Genomic DNA, 21,955 nt, shown 5'->3' on the forward strand with positions numbered 1-21,955 from the left:
TTTTTTTTTTGATTTTTCAAGACAGGGTTTCTCTATGTAGCCCTGACTGTCCTGGAACTCATTCTGCAGACCAGGTTGGCCTCGAACTCAAAAATCGGCCTGTCTCTGCCTCCCAACTGCTGGGACTAAAGGCGTGTGCCACCGCTGCCCGGCTTGTGAAGCAATTCTTAATATCTTCTCCTTGCATGGCCCCTTTGTCAGTGCCCAGCAAAGACCCTGGACACAGGGAAGGAATATCTACTAAGTATCTCCCTTTACTTCTAGAGATGGACTCAGCCAGAGTCACTACAGCAGGGTAACTTTTATTCTGCTTTAGATGAGAACTTGGCAGGAGTGACTTGCCCATCCTTACCCAGGAGAGCCAGGGTTTAAACTCAGACTTTGAAGTCCATGGTCCATACTTGGTCATACAAGTTCACCAAAGAAGACAAATCTCAGATTGTGATGGGGATGGGTGGTGAGGGGTAGAGTCGGGGGTGAAGAGGACTGTTGTCACAGGAGAGCTGTCCCCTTTAACATACAGAAGGCTAGGCAGCCCCAGGCCAGAGCCAGAGCAGAGCCCACCAGGCTCCCTCTCCCCGAACACTTAAGAAAGATTCTCCTGGACACCTATTTGTGGTCTCTGTACTTAGACCTGCTGGCAGGCCATGCAGCTGAATGGCCTGGCCCAGAGAGGATAGCCAGAATCTCATGGCCTCCCCTAGATGCCTCCATCATGGCTTCTCTTCCTGTTTTTCACCCTGTCTTTAAGTCCTCATCAGATCCTGTTCCTCCAGAATGCTCCTCAGTATCAAACTACACCACCATACAATCTCTTGCCTCTAAATCCTCCACCCTGGGTGGAGGCAGGTCTCAGGTTTCATAGGCCTTTCCATCTACAATGTTAAGCCTGTCTGAGAGTTGTTTCCATAAGAAAGAATAAGTCTAGATGCAGATCTCTGTGAACCTAAGAACAGGGAAATTGTGGTTCTCACGCTCTTCTTCCTGAGCCTTCCCTAGGAGAACTAAAACCAGACGACAGTCTCTGAAGAGCAGGCATGTGGTTTCTTTCTTTTTGTTTTGTTTTGTTGAGACAGGGTTTCTCTGTATATCCCTGGCTATCCTGGAACTCATTCTGTAGACCAGGCTGGCCTTGAACTCAGAAATCCACCTGCCTCTGCCTCCCAAGTGCTGGGATTATAGATGTGTGCCACCACCACCCAGCCGGGCATATGGTTTCTTAAGACAATTTAACAGTGGTACACACATAGGAGGTTGAGTCTTGGGAAGCATCTGTAGCCCACATACCCTATTGAAGACAATATGGGTCCTAAGGCAGCTAGGAAGAGTCCTGCTTATATTCAGGCTGCATATAGCACAGTGTTCCAACAGTTTGCCTCTGGCCCCCTTCCTTGATCCCAGAAAAAGGTTCCTCCAGTGCCAGCCTCTGCAGTGTCCAAAGCAAAGAAAGGCTCAGTTCATTCCAGGGCCTCACCAGGCTCCTGGAGTTCAGAAAGGGTGTCGTGAAAATATCCTAATGCACTCGCTGCTGGCACGCTGGTTGCTATGGGAAGGAAGCTCATCACTTCATACCTGTTCTTTCTGCATGACTAATTGACAGAAGCCCAAAGTTGGTATTCCAGTCCTGGCTCTTACATAGCTGGGGCTGCCGCCACCCTTTTGGGATGTACATTTTCCCTCACCACCTGCCCATCCAAAAGAGCTAAGCCATGAGCAACTTTGGAGCTAGAACAAGGTGAGATTAATCTCTCCAGCCTCAGCCACCAATATAGGTTTTTTAAATAAAAAGAATGAGCTATCTGCTGGGCATGGTGGCACACAACTTTATTTCCAGATCTCTAGGGGCAGAGGAAGGTGAATCTCTATAAGTTGAGGCCAGCCTGGACTGCATACATACATATACATACATACATACATGCCAATCGGGGCTACATAATGAGATCCTGTATCCATCCAAAAACCTTACAGAGGGAGGCTTGGAAAGACAACTAAGAGCTAGCATATAAAATGTTCTCCCTTTTGGAGAACCTACAACAGCTGCCTGTGCCATGCCCTCAGGTGATGAGGCTGAAGCCCATCTGGGCCCAGGACATGTTAGCACAGTGACTGATTCAGCCTGCTTGTTCCACCCAGGGACTGCTCAGAACTACCTGCATGCAGCCCTTCCTGTACCTGGCAGCCACAAGCACCTCACACTGCAGAACTCTGCCCCCAGCAGGTGGGTCAGGGCAGTGTGTGGGTGACAGGGCAGTGTGTGGGTGCTCTTCGGTAGGAGGCACGGGCTGTGGAGAACAGGGACTCTAGGACCAAACAGACTTGGTGACATGGCCCTGCCATGGACTGGCTACTGCCTTTACTTTCTTACAGAGAGTTGGCAAGATACAATGGCATGATGTTGGAATTTAACACATGATCTGGAATACTGTAAGTGCCTATGGACTTGTATGGGGGGGGGGCAAAGTGACATCTAGATTTTCTACTGAAATCACATGGAATCCAGTTTGGCATTTCCTTCACTAAACCACAGAAGTATTAGCAAAGCCTGTTGACATGATACCTACAGATGACAAGGGTGTATTCATATCGAATTATAGCAGTCTCAACAATCCTGATGATGCTCCATTGATTACTACTTAAGATTAGTAATTATTATAGCTACTGCCATGTTCTAACTCAACACATAATAAAAGAGCACACTTTACTAGATGTCCAACTGGGCTTCAAATGTTTACATATTTATATCGAGGCACTATTATTTCCTTTAAAACCCAATGCACTTTATTTATACAATTAAGAGAGCCAAAAAGGCCCTCAGCTTTCACCAGAGGTCTAGTGGACTACATGGCCCATTATAAAAACAAAACAGGAAACTGTTTAAGAGAAACATGAAGGAGATCCATGGCAGTAGAGTAAGCCTCTGCCAGCAAGCTTAGGACACAGTGGGAGGGAGAGGCTGCAACTACTCAAGTAGTCATTAACAGTAGCTTAAGCAGGCCTGATCATCTGCCCTGGTTTAGCTCTCACCTACACCAACCAGCATGTTGGAAGGACACGCTGAGCCAGTTTCTGGGCTGGGCTGGGCCTCACAGATCATTAACTTACAGCTTGGGGCCAGTCCCTAGTCCCTATCACATGCTCTCTGGGCTAGGATTGCACAATGTATCCAGTGCCCCGCAGCCAAGCTATGACCCACTAAGGCAAATTGTGGCTTCTAGTGCAGAGACAACAGGAGCTGGCAAAGCAGACTAGGCAGGGGACCGAGAGGCTGGGGTCACTGAATTCTTGTCTTGGCTCCTTCTATTTTCTTCTGTAGCTCTGGACAAGGCTCTGTCCCCACTAGGTTCTTCCTTCCTGTCTGAACAAAGATGAGGTTGCACTGTCTCCTCTACCCTGGTATACTAATGCAAACCACGCTCAGGGCCTGAGCCCTGTCCTCAAACCTGTTTCTTCACCTTGCTGGGGCCATGTGACTCTGTAAGGATCTGAGGATAGCTACAGCCTTTCTAGCAATAAAAATGTATACATGGTCTTACATTTAATCTTAGGGGTTCAATGAATCTAAAGCCTACCATGGTCTCTATCCATTAATTCTGGACCTCAGGGTAAGGGAAAGCACTAGGCTTTGACTCAAACTCCAACTTGCCATGTCATGATCTGTCACTAAAGCTCTACATTTCCATTTCCTCACCTGTGTAGGAGGAACCTGACAAAAGACATTCCAAGAACCTGGAATTAAGGAACATGGATTAAGGTTTTTGGCGTGCCTAATGGTGGAATGTTATGGGAGTAAATGGAAAGAGGCTGGGTGGAAAGATGACCTCACTGGATGCAACCATGTCCCCCCCCAGCCCCATTCACCACCACCCTAGGGGAGCTTACCTAGCACCAGGAAGGAGAGGACCCACTGTAGTACTGAGATGACCTGTAGCTGTTTTTCCACCTTGGATCTGTTGAGCCAGGTGACAGAGAAGATGTCTTGGAGAGCCGAGAGGATGCTGGAACCAGTGCCTGCAGAAGAAGAAATCCGTTTGTGAGAAGCCTGCTCCCCAGCCTCAGACACCTCAATGTAACAACCCTCCCACAGATGCCTCGCTAGACAGGTGAATGCGGGCCACAGAATCAGAAATAACTGAGCCCCCACTCGGCCACCAAATGTCTTCCTAATGGCTGCTTTACAGCCTTCCCCGTTATCATAGTTTCTACATAGAAAACAAGGGGATGTAGTACTGGGGAAACTAAGAACAAGCCCTGGATTTGGACCATATATAGGAGGCCAGATCTCTTCTATCTCCTATGCCCCAAACACATATCTTCCTTTATCTGGGTCTAGTACAAATATTTAATCTTTGACATCTGTAGCTATGAGGCCAAGGACAGAGGTTCAACATCCAATTGCAATATTTTGTTTTGATTTTTGTCCAAGTGTACTTTGAACATCCCAGATCCCTGTCACACCCCTTTTATTCTGGACACCCTTCTTCTTTCCATGAACTGACTCTCATTCCCATCCCAACAACCGATTGGCACTACCACTACCAGCTAAAGAGGGATTTACATTTATCTTCACTGTAGTTCCCAAAGCTTGGGGCTTAGGGGAGATGCAGGGGCTATCTTTCTTCCCCTAAAGTGGGGAGCTATGCTCCCCAGCACTGCAGATAAAACCCAAGCTGGTGTTTGGAGTGGTGTTTAAGCAAAGACACACAGGACACAGGGAAGCACCTGATCTAGAGCTGTACTTATGTTTGCTTCTAAAGCAAGTGCCAAGACTGGAAATCAGGACAACATGTGCTCAATTAATTGGCTCTGTAGTTGTAGACCCAGGATGACCCCTGGGACTCCAACAACTAAAGGTAGTATTGCCAGGAAGCCAGGTGCCTATAGGAGAGGTGGCACTAGGGAAGACAAATGACCTTGTCACAATTATATCCTTAAGAATCTTATGACCTTTCATTCTCTAGACTCTATGTGCGGATAAGTCTCAAGCATATGTATAAGACGAACAAACCTCCAAGATATAGTCTAAGATATAGTGATGGCTAGCTACACCACTGTCATCAACAATGGCTGTGAGGACTAAGCACAGGTGCCCATGAGGCAAGGCTAGGTACCACACTGGCAGGAAGACAAAAGGTGCTGCAGCAATGTCTTGTCCTAAGCATTGTTTGGGGACACACCATCATATCACCTGTGAGCAGGTTAGAAATGCCAGGGTCCACTGAGTCAACTCTGCAGTTGACAATACCCCCAGGTGCTAAAATTTCAGAAACAACTAGAAGTATCTAAGTCACATGGAGTAAGAGAGTGAACCAGGGTTCAGCCTTCTGCTAGGCAGGAAATAAATGCATGTCTAAGTCTCACATGGAGTAAGAGAATGAACCAGGGTTCAGCCTTCTGCTAGGCAGGAAATAAATACATGACAAATGCCTTCTGTTACCAGATCCACCACTACAGTAGGCAGAACCTCAGCTAGAGTTTGAAGGATTGGTTAAGGAAAGGCACATAGGGCATAGGAAGATACCTTGAGCCTGCTGGGAAGTGAGGCCCAAGGCCGGCCTAAAACCCTCACCCTACGCTGGCGGGCCAGCCTTGCATCTCAGTTAGCACAGCCAACTGTAGCTGGGGCAGCATTCAGCTTGGGGGAGGCATGCAGAAACTCCTTACTGGCTTTATGCCCCACCCAAAACTGAGAACCCCCCCCAAAAACCCCAAAGTCCCAAGTCCCCCTAATCTTTTGAAATTGCTTCCAAGTAAAAAGAAAGAAGTATCCCCATTTTGTTCAACCCTCATCCCATTATACAGACAAAACCAAGAGCCTGAGAGACTCTGCAGGTCCATATCCAAGCAGGCCAGAGCCCTTCATTCTGTTCTTACGCTGCCTCACTGGACCAACCACCTACTGCCTACCCTGCCTCACTGGACCAACCACCTACTGCCTGCCCTGCCTCACTGGACCAACCACCTACTGCCTGCCCTGCCTCACTGGACCAACCACCTACTGCCTGCCCTACCAACAAAATGGGAATGTAGTCCAGGGAGGACCGGCTGCATTTCTGAGAGAGGAAATGGCAGGTGTCTGGAATGGCTGGGGGTGATTCGCAGGACCACATTCCTAAGATCCACTCCCACATCCTCACCTGCCTGGCTTGCCTCCAGTCCAGGCTCCAGTGGAAGCCCTAAGGGGCCTAGGAGACAGTGACTGCCCCTGAGAGGCGACACCCTGCTTGACACACTATGCTTTCCTGATTGGGAGAGCTGTATGTCCTCCAGGGAGGCACAATCTTTTCTTCCCTGGGACCACCCAAGCCTGGAGCCTGACAGGCTTTCTACCACCCCAGGGAGCTTTTCTGTTTGACAGTGATGTGAGGAGAGAGCAGCAAGGGATAGGGAAGGAAGCCCCTTCCCTCTCAGCTCCCACACACTCTTCCTTGTGCAAAGGATATAGTTCAAGATGATTGTCACATGAGACCAGATGCTGCTGAGGCCAAGTCAGTTCTGATCCACATCTGGGTCCCCAGTGCCCAGACAGGGCCTGGCTAGTATGAGAAAGGCACTCAACTCTAGCCTAGGAAAAAGCACTCAACTCTAGCATTTGGGTGCCTAAGGGCTCCTTCCCTGCAGGGCAGAGCAGCAAGAATGGTGCCCGAGGAGCTCTGAAGCTTGGAATCCTGGGAGCCTGTATCACCACCCCACACCACCATGTGATGCTGATCACGGCCAGGGCCTCTGAATGTGGGACTCTAGTCAGACCCCAAATCAGGCTCGCATCTGCCCCTACGCTGCTGGTCTCAAGTCCCTTCTGTCTTCTCCCCACGGGGAAGCTAGGAGACGCTGGGAGGTGATGGAAATTAATCAGAGGGCAGAACAGACCAGTTTCATGTTCTTCTTGTTTGTATTTTGTGTTTTAATGATTAGCTTTGGTTTTGTTGAGTCTCACATAGCCCAGGATAGCCTCAAACTTGCAATTCTGCTGCAGCTTTCCTGAGTGCTGAATGACAGACATGCTACAGAAGGCTTCTCAAAGAGCAAAGAGAGGCTGCAGGCCTTCGGGCTCTAGTCCTAGCTGGGCCACCAATTCCTGTGTCAACTTGGTCAGGTGACTTTCCCTCTCTGGTGTATAGTTTCCCTATCTCTAAAATGGAGTGAGTTAGAGATCAAGCTCATGGTCCCTGGTGTCTACCTCCTGGCCAGAATTGGACCCTTCAAGTTCACTAGCTTGCAGCAGTAGCCCTGTGGCGATCACCTGGGGAACCCGGAAGCGAGGGTTCCCTTGTACATCCCCAGGGCATAACTAGCCTTTGCCATCTGGTTGTTAACACTTCCCCTACTTGAGCTTGGTTGGAAGAAGTCCAGCTGGTAAGGAAGCTAATCAGATGCCACCACCTCCACACCCAGCCTGTTTGACTGAGGTAGGGTGGCAAGAGAGTCTTAGCATCTAGCCAAATCCAGCTTCCTCCTCCCAGCCTCCCTGAGCACACCCACTCTTCTTCGCTCTTACACAGCTCCAGTCTCACAGAATCCCAAGTATAGTTCTTGGCCACCCACCCCTATCAGTGACTTGTGAGTGCCAAGACTGGACCTGACTCATCTGTGTGTGTAGGACCTCACACAGGGTCATGGCCCGGGGTAGGGGGTCGGGGGGAGGGTGTGCAATATAAAGGTTGCTGTATGACTGGACAAATCCAACATGGCTGGCCCTAAAGGAGGCTACTAGATGCCCAATTGGCCCAGGGCTGCTTTCAAGAATCCAAGCCAGCCCTGCTCTGAAAACACTGAGCCTCTCTGGCCACTCTAAGTGTAGGCTCCCTGACTCATGAAGGGAACAGAACCTCCCCTTGTAAACATCGTTTTTCACAGAAGAGATGAAGTCTATATAGTGGAGAGTAAACAGACAAGCCCTGTGAAGCCAAGGCTCCCACAGGCCACTCAAGAGGCTGATCCCTGCACACAGCTCATGTACCACTCCATGTCTGGAGGACAGAGGGAAGGGAATGCCAGAGAAGCCCACAGCAGATGTCTTACCACACTGTGCCATCTCACTGTCTCATAGTACTCCTCAGGAGAGCACACGACAAGGAGGAAACCTGAATGCTGAAACCCAAAGAGGTTAACCTCATGGAGAGGGCACAGGAAGCCAGACTCCGGGCAGGTGTTGAGACTCCCAAGTCCCTTCAATCACTTGAACAATGCCATGGTACAGAGGGCGGGACCCCTACTAAACATGGAAAGTCTACACCCAAACCCAAGATAACACCCGGATGGATAAGAAGGGCAGCCTGCTCTGCCTACACTGTGCCTCACTGTCATGGGGACAGTTCTGTGCAGATGGGCTGTGCAAGGGAGAACCCTACCCAGCAGCTCCCATGGTCAAGCTCCTTCCTACTGAGGTCACAAGAGCTGCCTGCCAGTGGACCCAACAGCCTCTATCTCAGGACCCAAGAACAGGAGCGATGTGAACTGTGTTAGAACCCTCTTGTTCAATACCTAATATCAGAGTGAGCGAGAAGGCTGCTTCCCAGGGCCTGCTAGCTTTCTCTCACCCTTGCCTAAGGGTGGCAGAGTGCACCTAAGCCCCCACTCTGGGGAAGGGCCAGCTCTGCCCTGTCTGGCTCTGTGACATGAGATGAGTGATTAAGCTCTCTGAGCATAAGAATAACCTCATGGAGTTGTTGGAAAAGATTAAATGAGAAAATAGATGGGAGTCTGATGCGTAAGGTAACTATTTCCAGTCCTGATGAACAGAGTCCTAATCCTGGGACACACATGCTGTACAACACCAGTTCCTTCTGACCTCCATACAGGGACTGTAGTGTGCATGTGTGTGTATAGATGTGTATAGGTAACAAGTTCTTCTTAATGGATGTAAGGTGCATGTGGCCAGTTAGGCCAGACAGTTGCTGCTTTTACCTCCCAGTGGAAAGAATATAGTGAGCAGACAGCTTTTCATATGGTGTGCTAATGGTGGGACAAGGTTGTGCATTAGGGAAAACAGTACAGAAGGGGCTCTGGAGGAAGGCAAGCAGAGACTGTTGGTGATAGAACAGCCAAAACAAAGAGGGGGCTCCAATAAGGCAGGGTCAAGACACATCATCAACAATCCAGGCCAAGCAGTGGTGGCGCATGCCTTTAATCCTAGCGCTTGGGAGGCAGAGGCAGGCAGATTTCTGAGTTCGAGGCCAGCCTGGTCTACAGGGTGAGTACCAGGACAGCCAGGGCTACACAGAAAAACCCTGTCTCAAAAAACCCAAAAAAGTGGGGAGGGGTAATCAGAATGTCCCAAAGAGAAGTTGAAAACAGAGGACTATCTAGTCAAAGCAGTATAACAGATAAGACCCAACACATGAGCTCTTAGAAGGAGCTGCCAGGGATGGGTGTTAGTAGGGGTGGGAATTAGCCCCACCTGCCTGGAAGCTCCCCCACTGTTGAGGCAGAGATGTGCTACCAGGTGAAGACAAGCTATAAAGAAAAAGAATTTGAGGTAATGAGCCAGAGCCAGGGACAAAGAGTCCCTGGACTGAAGACAGAAGGTGGGAACACAGGTGTTGAAGAAGCATGTGCCACACACAGCAGCAGGGAGACCATGTCCCTGGGCAGCCTGTACCCAGGAGACATCCACAGAACCAGAGTGAGGAAATCCTGCCTCTAACATACAGGAAGTGTGGCTTGGATGAGTCACTGCCTATACAAGCCTCGGTTTCCTCACCTGTACAGTGGGGCTAATACCTACCTCGGGAAGACTGCTGAGGGTATTAGGAGGGATCAGGGTTGGGTGAGAGCTCCATTGGGAGGGATCTTCGTAAGTGGCAGCTAATCATCAAGTGAGCATCAATAGCCTTGCGTTGCCTGATGAATGTAACAACACCTGCCCCTCCTTAAAGCAATACAAACCCAGGATCTAAGGCTTCTTGCAAATCGCCACCCTCCTTGAGACCCAGGGTCCTTACTTATGACCCAGGGGTCCTGTAAGGAACCCAAATAACTTGTGGAAAGAACCAATCAGAACTGGCCCAGCTATCATAGCTGGAAAGCTCTAAAAAGCAGAGGCACCAGGGGCCCTGGAGCTCCCTGAGCAGGAAGGCATCCTGCCCACATTCCCAGGTCCCAAGGATGTCACATCTGGGCCAGTGGACCGAAACTTTACCTTGGTGTGAGGAGGGGGAAGCTACTCTTAAGTTGCTCCTAAGGACTGTGCACAAGCTGCATGGTTATGAGGGGCTGGGAGGTCAGGACGCCCAGTCAAGTGCCAAAGTGATGCAATATCTTAGAGGCCAGAGGTGAGCTAGCTGTCTTCTGGGTGGCCTCAGGGAGGTACTTTCGGCCAGAGTCCACATATGTGATGGTGACAGGGCCAACGCGGTAGAACTGATAGTTCTGGAGGCCTGCTTCGGTCCTACTGTAGTGCTGGGCTCTGCCAATCCCTGTACACAGAGCTGTCCCCGACCACCACCTCACATGCTCTTGAACCAGCCTGCAGTGCCACCAAGCATCGTCCTCTTGCTTTTGAGTCTGGTCAGTTGTTTAGCACATACTTTGGGGGCGGGGGGATCCCTTTCAGACACTGGCTCTTTGCCAACTTGCCTATCACCCTCCCCCTGGGAAGTCTTCCTGTGCCCAACTGAGGATGGCCTTCCCTCGCTGACAGGTTGCCTCTCCTACATTCAAAGCCCTTTAGACTATGAGGTGTGTGTTCATTTGCAAGAACTATGTCTCACTCTGTCTGGGTTCCTATGCCCAGAATGGAGCCATATGGAGAGCAGGTACCACCTGGTCAACACCTGAATGCTTGAAGGGACTGTAATAAGTAAAAATGGCCTGGATGAGAACAGAAATAAGTTGACCTGTGCCATATAGAAAAGTTTTTTTCTAAATGGAAGGATGGGCTAATGTCAGGGACAACAGGAAGGCTCCAGAGAGAAATGTACTTCCTAAGGACGCCGGACTCAGAGAGAAGCTTCCAGTCCTCACCGCCCTTCTGCTTCCTAGGCACCTGCCAGAGGTGTTAATTCTTGTACTACCCACCCTAGACATAGCTGGGGAGACAAGGTTATGAATTATATACAGAGGGCTTGAAAGGACCAGGCTCAGAGGGATGTCCCCAAACTGTCCTAGGGAGGGGATGTACCAGCTCAGATGAGGTATCAGCCAAACACAAGGAAGTCGTGAGGCCTGCAAATGGCATCTACAAAGAGCACAAACTTGAGGACTTAGGTCTACAAGTTTAGTCCAGCTACAGCAGAGACTGAATCTGAATCTGAGAGGCAGGCAGGCAGGATTGGAAGGCCATGTACAGGTCTCTACCCTGAACACCAGGAAAAGCCCATCAATTTCCACTCCTTCCAACAACTTTGGACAGAGCAGCAAGCTAGCCATGCTAACTTTTTTAACTTTACCTCCCAGGATTCACCTGCTAACGCACTGGAGAGTTCTTTCCCAGAAAGATGAACAATCTCCTTTGAGAGCTATTATGGAAATTATATGTCCCAAAATAGTGCCCATAGCGATATTTAGCCCAAAGGGAAGACGAAATCACCACAAATCCATGCAGTGCTGGGGGAAGTACCTGGCTAGGCCATCAAGAGCCTGCTACAGGGAGCCCAGCATCCCAGTCTCCTTAGATTGTTCTGGGACCCTTCCTTCTCTCTAGGTTTCCCTCAAACACTACGTAAGGCACATAAGAACAAAGCAGAGGAGACCTGAGGTTGTCAATTGTAGCACTCTGCTACAATTCCTAATGGCTTTTTAATCTACAAATGATCTAATAGGAACATTGGCTCCTACAAGGGTTATTCCAGAGGGTTAGGGTTTAACATACTTAGTTTTCATTAAATTAGGTAGAGTCCTGAGAGGTAAAGGCAAAAAAGTAAGTCTTTTAGGGTGCTAGGTTCTCAACAGCCAACCAGGACTGTGATAAGAGTGACATGCGACCCTAGTGCCAGCTTTCTCAACCCCCACTCTTTGACTCAGCACATTCAATCCTGGAGGAGGGGCTGCTATGGCAACACCACCAGCTTGCATGTGCGTCACCAAGGAGTCCCCAGAATAGGTCCTTATGACAATCCACAGGGAGGTACGATCCTCTAGGGCACTTACCTGGGCCCCAAGGAGGATACAAGCCCCATTTTCTGGGATGACAGAGGGTAAGAATGAAGAAGAGCAGGGGGTGGGAGGCAACACACTTCCCCCTGATCTGGAAGGAACCAAAGGGGCTGGTCAGCCCTCCTCACCGCACCAAGGAGCTGGCACAATGTGGAAGGCAGGAACAGAACGAGATTCCTGGCCTGCCTCAGAATTACCAGCTGCTCTGAGAGCAGACTCTCAGGCTCCCTGCTTCTGTGGGGTTGACACAAGGGTCTCACAGGTTCAGTAGCACGACAGTGAAAATACATTTACCACACCCCTGTCCATTTCATACAAGAAAAGACTAACAATCAGCAAGAGACAGTGGCTTGCTGAGGCAAAGTCAGGCATGCTGGCTGACACAGTAAGAAGCATGTTCAGCCACCAAACTGCAAGCTCATACCCAGGAGAGTCCACTCCAGGAACCAGTCTTCATATATCCAGTTTTTATGAAGTAAGGTCATTTTTGATGATGAGGCCAAGGAAGTATGCCACTTAGGATATCAGGTTCCCAACACTCTGGCTGTCTTGGAACTCAGAGATCCACCTGCCTCTGCCTGAGTGCTGGGATTAAAGGTGTGCACCACCACACCCAGCTTTGACTATTTCAAAACAGGAAAATGAAATCTTCAGAGACAGTAAACCCATCATGTCCCAGAGTGGGGCAGGATAGAAATCCTGACTTTGGCCTTCAATAGTTTGAAAGTACGCGTGGATCACGGTACGCCTAGCTCTACCCACTTAGCACTCAACTCCCAAGGCAAGCTCTTAACCAGACTGAGGGTCTTTTGGACATACAAGCACTCTAGAACACTTAGCACATACAAGCAAAGAGTTCTGGGGACAGCTAAGGAATTACACTGAAGCTAAAAGCAGGGCTTTCTGCCTAGAGGTCCTGGAAGCCCCACTAATGATCCTTTTACTCAACAAATATCGCCAGGGATCCAGGGTCAGACACTAGGGACACAGCACTAAGGAAGACAAATGAGGTCCCTGTCCCCAAGGGTTGACAATTACTCAAACAATACGCACATGTCACAACTAGGTAATAATAAGGACTACCAAGGTACAAGCTTTGGGAGCTGGAGGATGTGGTGGCAATGTGGATTGGCATGCCAAGATCTGAGAAGGGCGAGCAAGTGCAGAGACCCTGAGAGAGAACTAACTCATACACAATGATGGAGGGTCAGAAAGACCACCAGCACAGGACATGGCAGCCAGGAGGTCATAACATGGTGGGAGGGGTTCAGGCAGCCTCACAGGATCTGAGGTCTGAAGGATTGGGGGAAAGGGGACATTATTTAGGCAGACGAAAGTTCCATGGGCTGTTGGTATCCCTATCCACCAAGCCTAGGGGAGCTTCCTCAAAAAGCTCGGGAAGGAGACACCATACCCAACATGGAGTAATCCACAATCACTTGGCAAGTGTATAGCATGTATTATGGTCAGCTCTCTGTTCCTGACCCCGTGCCTCTCTGGCTTAAGGAGGCTGATAGGCACAGATGGAGATGAATTGGGGTGCTAGCTTTTGTCTTTTCTACTCCCGGACCAGTCCCCTTCTCGGGAACCTGTTTCTAATCTATACTATGAAGGTTGGGCCAGACCCAGCACCATGGGTGACTGTAGTTTGACAACTCAAGTACTTGCTGATGAATTTAGGAGCAGGAGGGTAGAGGCGGAGCAGAATTTCCACACTTGCAACTGAGTCACATCCCTGCTAATAAAGCACTGCATCTGACCCTCCTTTCCTGGCGGAGGTGAGCCTTGGCAGCAGACGTAACTCAAAGGTGAGAAAAGCTACATGGAGGGAGTGGGGACAAGAGCGAGGTTTTCATTCTGTGATCACAGGACTACAGGACTGTGTCAGATGACTGCCAACCCTCAGTTCCTGAATTACCCCAACAATCTGGCCACTTAGTTTTACCCTCCACCTAGCATATGCCTAGGGGAGGGGTTCTCCATCGCCACCATCCAAGTTATGCAGTCATCATAAACAGCTGTCGGGATTCTTCTATTAAAATCGCAACTATGACTCCACCCCCATCGTAGGCTTTGGAGCCACACAATGTCCCGGCTAAGAACTCTACTGCCACTACCTCACTCCCGGTCGTGGATTAAACTAAGAATAGTCAGGAGCAGCCAAGGGCTCTACCATGACAAGCTCCCTATCCACTAGCAAAGGCAGGGATGGAACTGCGGGTACTTATTAGCCTCTAAGCCACACAGTCTAAGCCAGTCTTTTGGAGATCAGAAAATACCAATATGAACCAGGAGGGGTGGCACATGCCTTTAATCCCAGCACTCAGGAGGCAGGTAGGCAGGTAGCAGAGTGAGTTACAGGACAGTCAGCAATGAAAAACAAAACAAAACAAAAAAACCTGTCTTGAGAAACCACACACACACACACACACACACACACACACACACACACAGACTCCCTTTCTCCCAACAAATGCACACCATCCAGGCTTCAACAAAATAACAAAATAAGTCACCAAGTGATCAGTGCAATCTCTCTCACCCATTATGGAACTTCCCTTCACAGAGTCCATATTCTTCCTTCCTTCCTTGAACACTGCCACTACCAGGGTGGTTGGTGGGAACTGATTTGCAGAGACAAACTAGGCCACTAGGGAGTGTCCACAAGGACCAAGGAGGCCTCCTGGAGATGGCAAGATAACAGAAAATTTGCTTGAGCACCCTCCCTTACCCCACCTAGTCTTTCACCAAAGTAGATCCCAGAGAGCTAAACTGACTAGTTTGCATTTCACTTTAGTCCTGGTTGCAGTCTGAGGTAATCACACCCACTTTTTTCCCATTGTATTTTCTACATTGAACAACAACATGGAGAAACTCTCTTGCTATGACAGTAAAGAACTCTTCAAGAGCTGATGGAGTACAAATTCTCCTGAGTTAAAAAAACAAAAACAAAGCTGGGCAGTGGTAGGTACACCCCTTTAATCCCAGCACTTGGGAGGCAGAGGCAGGGGGATTTCTGAGTTCAAGGCCAGCCTGGTCTACAGAGTGAGTTCCAGGATAGCTAGGGCTACATAGAGAAAAACCTGTCTCGAAAAAAAAAAAAAAAAACTGTCAAAAAATGAATTTAACAGGCATCCTGCTCTTGGAAGACAGAAGAGAGCCCAGGAAGTCTCTCTCTAGGAGGGGCCATAGCAGACAGCAGGCAGGGCCATTACCCAGAGACTGAGAATATTTAAAAGCATCAAAACTGGCAAGTCACACCCTTCCCTGTTAAGTGCATCAAAAGGCACAGTGAAGAGAGAAGTACTGAGAAGAGGCCATTAGAAGCTGTAGGCTGGATGTGGGGCAGCTCCAAAGGCTTGCCCCCTAAGATGGAAAGACTTGGGGACTTCTCCAGGGGCAGATAACCACAGCAACAGTCACTAGGACTGGTGCCAATGTGAGGTGGGAACGCTGGGATGGAACCCCACCATGGGTTAGCTCGAAGTTGCCAGCACGTGAGAATGGCAGACGTACAAATGGCAAGAAACACTCATGCTGTACCATTAAGAGAAGACTGAATTTAGAACTGTATATATACAGCATGTTCTTGACTTTATATAACATGTATTAACAGAGGTAACCACTAGATAGTTGATTTACCAGCAATCTTATTTTCTTCCTGATTGACTATACTTTCAAGATTGCCATAATTAGCATGTCCTCATCCTGCAAACCAGGCTGGACTCAGACTCCAGAGACCTGCCTGCTTCTGCTTCCCAAGTGCTGGGATTGAAGGTGTGTACCACCACCGCCCTTCTAAGGAAAACTTAGGCAGCATGTTCCTCCTCCCTCGGTTTCTGCAACTTCAGCTAAGCAGCGTGGGGTGCTTTGCCTTGTATGGGAAAGGCTGTGGTGTGATTTGAATAGTATGTCCCCCTCCCCCATTCACTGAAGCCCTCAATTCTACAGAAGGAAAATCAACTTAGGATCTAAGTTCAAGGCCAGCCTGATCTATAGAATACCAGGACAAACAGAGCGTTTAAACAAAGACCAGCTAAACAAATGAAAAAAACCCAAGTGCCTCCTGCCCCACTTCTGAGATTCAGGGTTGCACTGAGAGGGCTTCACAGTCTGGGTTGGCGACAGTAGGGGCACACCTGTTCCAGGCAGGCATATTCTCCATCCAAGTGGCTGTTTCAAGGGATTGCAAAACCCTACTTACCACCCTGCCCCATCCAGTTCCTCCCAGCTAAATCCTGCTCCACCTTGTGAGGTAGAAACATCCTGGGGGCTGGAGAGTGAAATATCACTAATAACTGAGCTGAGTGGGTGGTGTCGCCCTCATCAGCTGGGGGATGGGAAGTGATGTAACACATGTTGCAATGTTGGTGAGTACCAGGATGGCGAATGAACTCAGGCTAGTCTAGGATACCAGGTTGCCTGGCTCAAACTGGGTAACCAGACGAGGTAAGCATGAATCTTGCCTCATCCTTAACCAAAAGGACAGGCTGCAGAAGAGTCAGGTTCCCCTAAAGAGAAGCCAGTTGTAGAGGCACACCTGCAATCCCAGCACCTGGGATGCCGAGGCAGGATTGAGAGTTGGAAGCCACTCTAGGCTACAAGGTGAGACCTTTTAAAAACTGGAAGTAATTGTCTGGGATACCAACCTGAACTAGCTAGCCGTCCGTCTAGCACAGGGCAGCACGCCATGGCCAGAGTCCCTTCCTAAAAGTCGTCTTGCTGTGGGTACCCTCAGGATGAAAGCCCTAGGGATGACTGACACTCACCCCATCGCCCCGACCCCTCGCGTGACAGGGCAGATCCTTTATTCTTGTTTTCGCTGCGGGCAGCTTCGGCCCGACGCTCACCCCGTAGGACCCCGGAGTACGCTGCGATGAGGGTCTTCATGCTGAAGCCGGTGCACGTCAGGGCCGTGCAGAAAGCCGCCCCACGCCGCGCCCCTGACCCATGCCCCGGCCGCCGGGGCCAGGGCTTCGCGCTGAGCTCCGGGAGCCGAGGGACAGCGCCCAGGCCGTGGTGGCAGCAGGGCGAGAGTCGAGGTAGGTAGCCGCTGCCACCCTAGGTAAGCAGAAAGCCAGCGAAGCGCGGCCACGGCGCCTAGCGCCGCCGCGCGCGCACTTTATAACCTCACAACGGGGCGGGTCGTGACGCTCCAGGGCGGGGCAAAAGGGTCCGCCCCGGACTGTACCATGTTCTTGCAGGGGGCGAGGCTTCCGGGGAATAACCTATGCACAGAGCTCGGGAAGGCAGCATGGCCTGGACTGTACGGTCCAGAGTTTATAGAGTACGGAAAAGGGAGCTGGAGTTCCGGTGTATGAAAAGCACGCCTGGTTGTCCCAGCGGCCGCCTTGTCCTTCTCCCAAGCCTCTCTCGCAGACATTAGTACGGTCCAGCAGCTGGAACGTGGGCAGAGAGTTTGAGCACGTGCGGAACGATCAGGACTGTGCGGGTGCGTGTGTTCTTTTTTGGCTGCGCTTTCCTGGGGCTGCAGATGGGTAAGCCTGGCCTGCAGTCCATCGTGTTGGAATTAGTTAGGTTACAGCTGGACTTGACAGTTACCCAAGTGCCGCAGCCTTTCCTTTTACCAGTAAGCACATAAGAGTGATGGAGTCTATCAGGAAGAACCTAGAGCGATGAAGTCTACTACCTGTAATCCTAGCTCGCTCGCTCGCTCTCGCTCTCGCTCTCGCTCTCGCTCTCTCTCTCTCCTCTCTCTCTCTCTCTCTCTCCCTCCCTCCCTCCCTCCCTCCCTCCCTCTCTCCCTCCCTCCTTCCCTCTCTCTCTCTCTTTCTCTCTCTCAGCAGGAAGATCAAGGGTTTGAAGCCAGCCTGGGCTACATAGTGACCCTGTCTCCAAACAGCAGGGACAGAGGCCTGAGGGAGGGAGGAGGAAAAGAGGGAGACAGAAAGATAGGGGTGACAGTTCCTATCTTGACTACTTATGTATCAACTAAAATAATATAGAAAGGGTATTACCATTATGCAAGGAAAGTAAGATACCATTCATTATCTTAATGATAACAAATGGCCAGACTTTGGGTAAACAAGGCCCATTGGAAACATTCAGATTCCAAGTTCGTGGACTTAAGCATTTTCCTGTGCACCTTCTCTGGGCCAGGTACTGATTGGAACACAGAACCAGAACTAATCCCTCCCTTTGTGGAGACTCAACCAAGAGATGAGACCAGCCAGCGGTCAAATGATGGCCAGGTTGTTGTGCAGGGAAGCATAAGGCCAGCCCTCCCATCCTGCCTGCCATTGACTGCCTCTGCTGAGCTTGGAATTTACCCATGTCCAGGAGCCCTTGATCTGTGCCCATTGTGGGTCTAACTTAGCCAGGAGACTCAGTGGACACTAGATTGGCCAATAGACGTGTCATTTGTCAGGGGACGATAAATGAGAAAGTCAAGATGAGGCAATATTGCTGCTGGATATGAGATGAACCTGGTTCTGATGATCAAAGAGGTAGGGCATATATGTTCAGAGGTTCCAGCATGGGCAGATGTCTGGGAGTAGAACCCTGGTATAGCTGGAAAGGGGATGTAGATAGTAAATTAAGAGGAAGGGAACAGGTGGAGTTGAAAAGTTGACAACAGGAGCCAAATCTGGGGGACCTCATGGTTCAGCACAGGAATCTGTCTTCATCCTGTGCCAGTGGAAGGCTGGGAAACAGGACCATAAAATCTAGCCCCTAATGCCAGGCATGATGGTATACACTTTTAATTCCAGCACTCAGGAGGCAAGGCATGTGGTTCTCTGAGTTTGAAGCTAGGCTGATCTACAGAGAGTTCCTGGACAGCCAGAGCTACACAAAGAAACCCTGTCTTGAAAAACAAAGCTAGGCAGGGCAGGGGTGGAGCACGCCTTTAATCCCAGCTCTTGGGAGGCAGAAGCAGGCAGATTTCTGAGTTCAAGGCCAGCCTGGTCTACAGAGTGAGTTCTAGGACAGCCAGGGCTACACAGAGAAACTGTCTCAAAAAACAAACAAACAAACAAAAAAGCTAGTCCCTAATTTAGACTCTTCAATGTGGGAACATGTACTAAAGGCTTCAGAGGGAGTCCAAGAGCTCCCTTATCTGGCTTCTAGGGCTGTGCTCACTGCTCATGTCTATTGGTTCAGATTGTATCTAGATGGAAAACCAGACACACAGAACTTTATGAGAAGGCATTGTAAGGCTGGAGAGATGGCTCAGCAGTTAAGAGTATTAGATGACCTTCCAAAATACCTGGGTTAAATTCCCAGCATCTACATGAGAGCTCACAATTGAGCAGAACTCCAGTCCCAGGGGATCAGATCCACTCTTCTGGCTTCATTCAAGCATGGTGCACAGGCATACATTCGGGCAAAACATACACACACACATAAAAATAAAATGAAAGTCGGGCAGTGGTGCCACACGCCTTTGATCCCAGCACTAGGGAGACAGAGACAGGTGGACTTCTGAGTTCAAGGCCATCCTGGTCTACACAGTGAGTTCCAGGACAGCCAGGGCTACACAGAGAAACCCTATCTCAAAAAATCAAATAATAATAATAATAATATAAAGAAGAGGGAACGCAGACTTGGTATTTCTCTGTAGGGCAGTGGGTGTTGGGGCCTACAATGGCTATTAACTTCTGGTTTTCTCTCCACACATCTAAGCATCCTTAGAATTTTGTGATAATCTGTCTGCTCTTCATGAGGACAAACAGCTCAGCTATAAGACGTGTTCTAGACCTGTCACCTTTCCTTCATTACCACACATCCTGGCTTGGGAACACTTTGAACAACCAGATACAGTTCAAGACACATCCAAGAAGGGCTCAACCAGGGTAACCACTACTAAGTGTACAGTCCGAATACTCCGTACAGTCACTAGTGCTGGGCTGCTACTAGGGTTTTGGTTTTTTTTTCCAAGACAGGATTTCTCTGTGTAACAGCCCTGGCTGTCCTGCTTGCTATGTAGACCAGGCTGGTCTCAAACTCACTGAGATCCAGCTGCCTCTGCCTCCCGAGTGCTGGGATGAAAGGTATGTGCCACCACTGCCTGGCAGGTGGCTATTAGAAACTGTGTACATAGCCTTGTGTTTCTATGGATGTGTGCACAGACTGGATGGGCCCTCCATCACATAGACAAGTGCCTGGGGGTTCACAGGCATAGAGGATGCTTGCCCTAGAGGTACAAGAAGAAAAGAAAAAAAAAAAAACATTTACCAAGCACCCTGTTCTGTGCTAGGCCCCTATCCAACCTCAAAACCACTGCAAGAGTGATGGTCACCCCACTCTGCAGTTGAGGTGCAGAGAACTAAAGAGAAACATCCAGGGTCACACAGTACATGTACACAGGCAGAACATCCCTAATTAGAAATCTGAAGTGCTTCTGGTTTTGCTTCTGGTCCTGAGTATTGCAGCTGACAAGTGCTCAACCTGTGGGAAAGCTGAATTTACATCCCAACCTCTCTAGCCTGCAACCCACATGCCTTTCCTGCTCTCCCATCCCAGCTGGCTTGCAAGAGGATCTACCTTGAACACAGCACTCTTGGGTAAAAGGGGATTCTCACCCATCATCCCCCTTTAGGCACCTCCTGCAGCACCATGAGATTATTCCTATCTTGTCACTGAAAAGACTAGGTAAGTCTTAGGGAGCTAATGGATATCAGGCGTTGGGTAGGATTTAAACCAGTCACACTAATGGCTAGGGCCTTTGAGGTTCAACTCAGGACGGGCTCACCTCACTTGCAGAGAGAAGGAGGGCAGAGGTTTGGGCAAGGGAAAGGCAGCCTGGCATGGCTCACTGGCTCGGAACTCATCATCTTCTCTAGGCAGGAATTTGCCAGCTGGAGCTGCTATGTGGCAGGGCTGCACCCTCTCAGGCTTCCTCCCATTTCTAAGCCCTTCACTGTCCTTCCAGACATCCCTACGTGCCACTTGGTCACTGGAGGCCAGAGAGGGTGCAGTCTTAATTCCCAGCCTATAGAATGTGGACTTTGTCCCCCGAGCAATGGAGAGGCCTGGAGGACTTAAGCAGAAGTGAGGCATGCCCATTTTTATGTTCTGAAGGATCACGAACAAGAACACCTTTACCCACCACCTTTATGGCACTGTTCCTGATCACCTCTGCCTTAAATTAAATTCCCTACAGGGAACGGCCCTCACAAATTGGGTAATTTGAGGAAAGTTTAATAACAAAGATTGTTTTCAAAGATGTGGGCATGAATATGGGAGACTTTCTCCAAAACCAGTGACGTTTAAGGCCCATGGACAGAAGAGCCAAAGGGACAAGGCTCTTCAGAGAGGGAGTGAGGGGAAACAGCTGCCCAATAGGAGCTGTGGGCAATGACAACCCATGGTAACCTGGCAGGGTTATTCTCTGCCCTTCCCTTCTTCCCCCAAGGCTAATGGCAGGACTTCTTGCCATCCAGGCAGTGATACAAGCCCCATGGTGTCAGCTCTGCTGAACACCCAAGAGTGTAGAATAAACAAAGGTAGAGACTTGGGCTGAGAGCGAATGGAGGTATGCAGCACATGGCCTTGGGAAGACCCCCATCCCTGTGCCCAATTAGATCCCTAGCTTCTGTCCTTCATGGGCCTGTAACAGCCAGTGCCTACACGTTTGTCTTCTCCCATGGAGAGCCTGCTGTGAAGCAGGAAGGTCACAGATCTCTCTGTGTCCCAGTGTCCAACTCTGGGACTGGTATGTGCACAAAATGGACTTGGGTGAAGAGTGGAGGAATGGAGGAGTGAATGATGGTGACACACAGTGGGAACAAAATGAAGGGGGTACAGGGCCAAAAAGAAGGGTGTTTTGAGAGATGCCAAGGCTTGGGATCTTCAAGAGTCAGTGGCACAGGGAGAGGCTAGAGGAAGGGGAAAAGGCTGA

The 21,955-nt window shown here is 49.7% G+C and overlaps 1 protein-coding gene across 2 annotated transcripts in view; it reads right to left on the reverse strand.

Moving 5' to 3' along the window:
- Dgat2 (diacylglycerol O-acyltransferase 2) overlaps positions 1 to 17,212 on the reverse strand; it is a 28,919-nt gene extending 11,707 nt beyond the window's left edge. Inside the window, exons 1-2 of one of the 2 annotated variants that reach the window (XM_031387484.1) lie at positions 16,863 to 17,212; positions 3,880 to 4,008 (exon numbers count right to left, since the gene is read on the reverse strand). In XM_031387484.1, the coding sequence (XP_031243344.1) occupies positions 3,880 to 4,008; positions 16,863 to 16,983 (250 nt within the window). In that variant the 5' untranslated portion in view covers positions 16,984 to 17,212. Of the gene's footprint in view, positions 1 to 3,879; positions 4,009 to 14,635; positions 14,765 to 16,862 lie in introns of those variants that run through there. The other variant, XM_031387485.1, reaches the window with a different exon arrangement.
- Between the last annotated feature and the right edge of the window lie 4,743 nt (positions 17,213 to 21,955).

This window comes from Mastomys coucha, unplaced genomic scaffold (genome assembly GCF_008632895.1).
Source record: "Mastomys coucha isolate ucsf_1 unplaced genomic scaffold, UCSF_Mcou_1 pScaffold21, whole genome shotgun sequence".
Classification (NCBI taxonomy): Eukaryota; Metazoa; Chordata; class Mammalia; order Rodentia; family Muridae; genus Mastomys; species Mastomys coucha.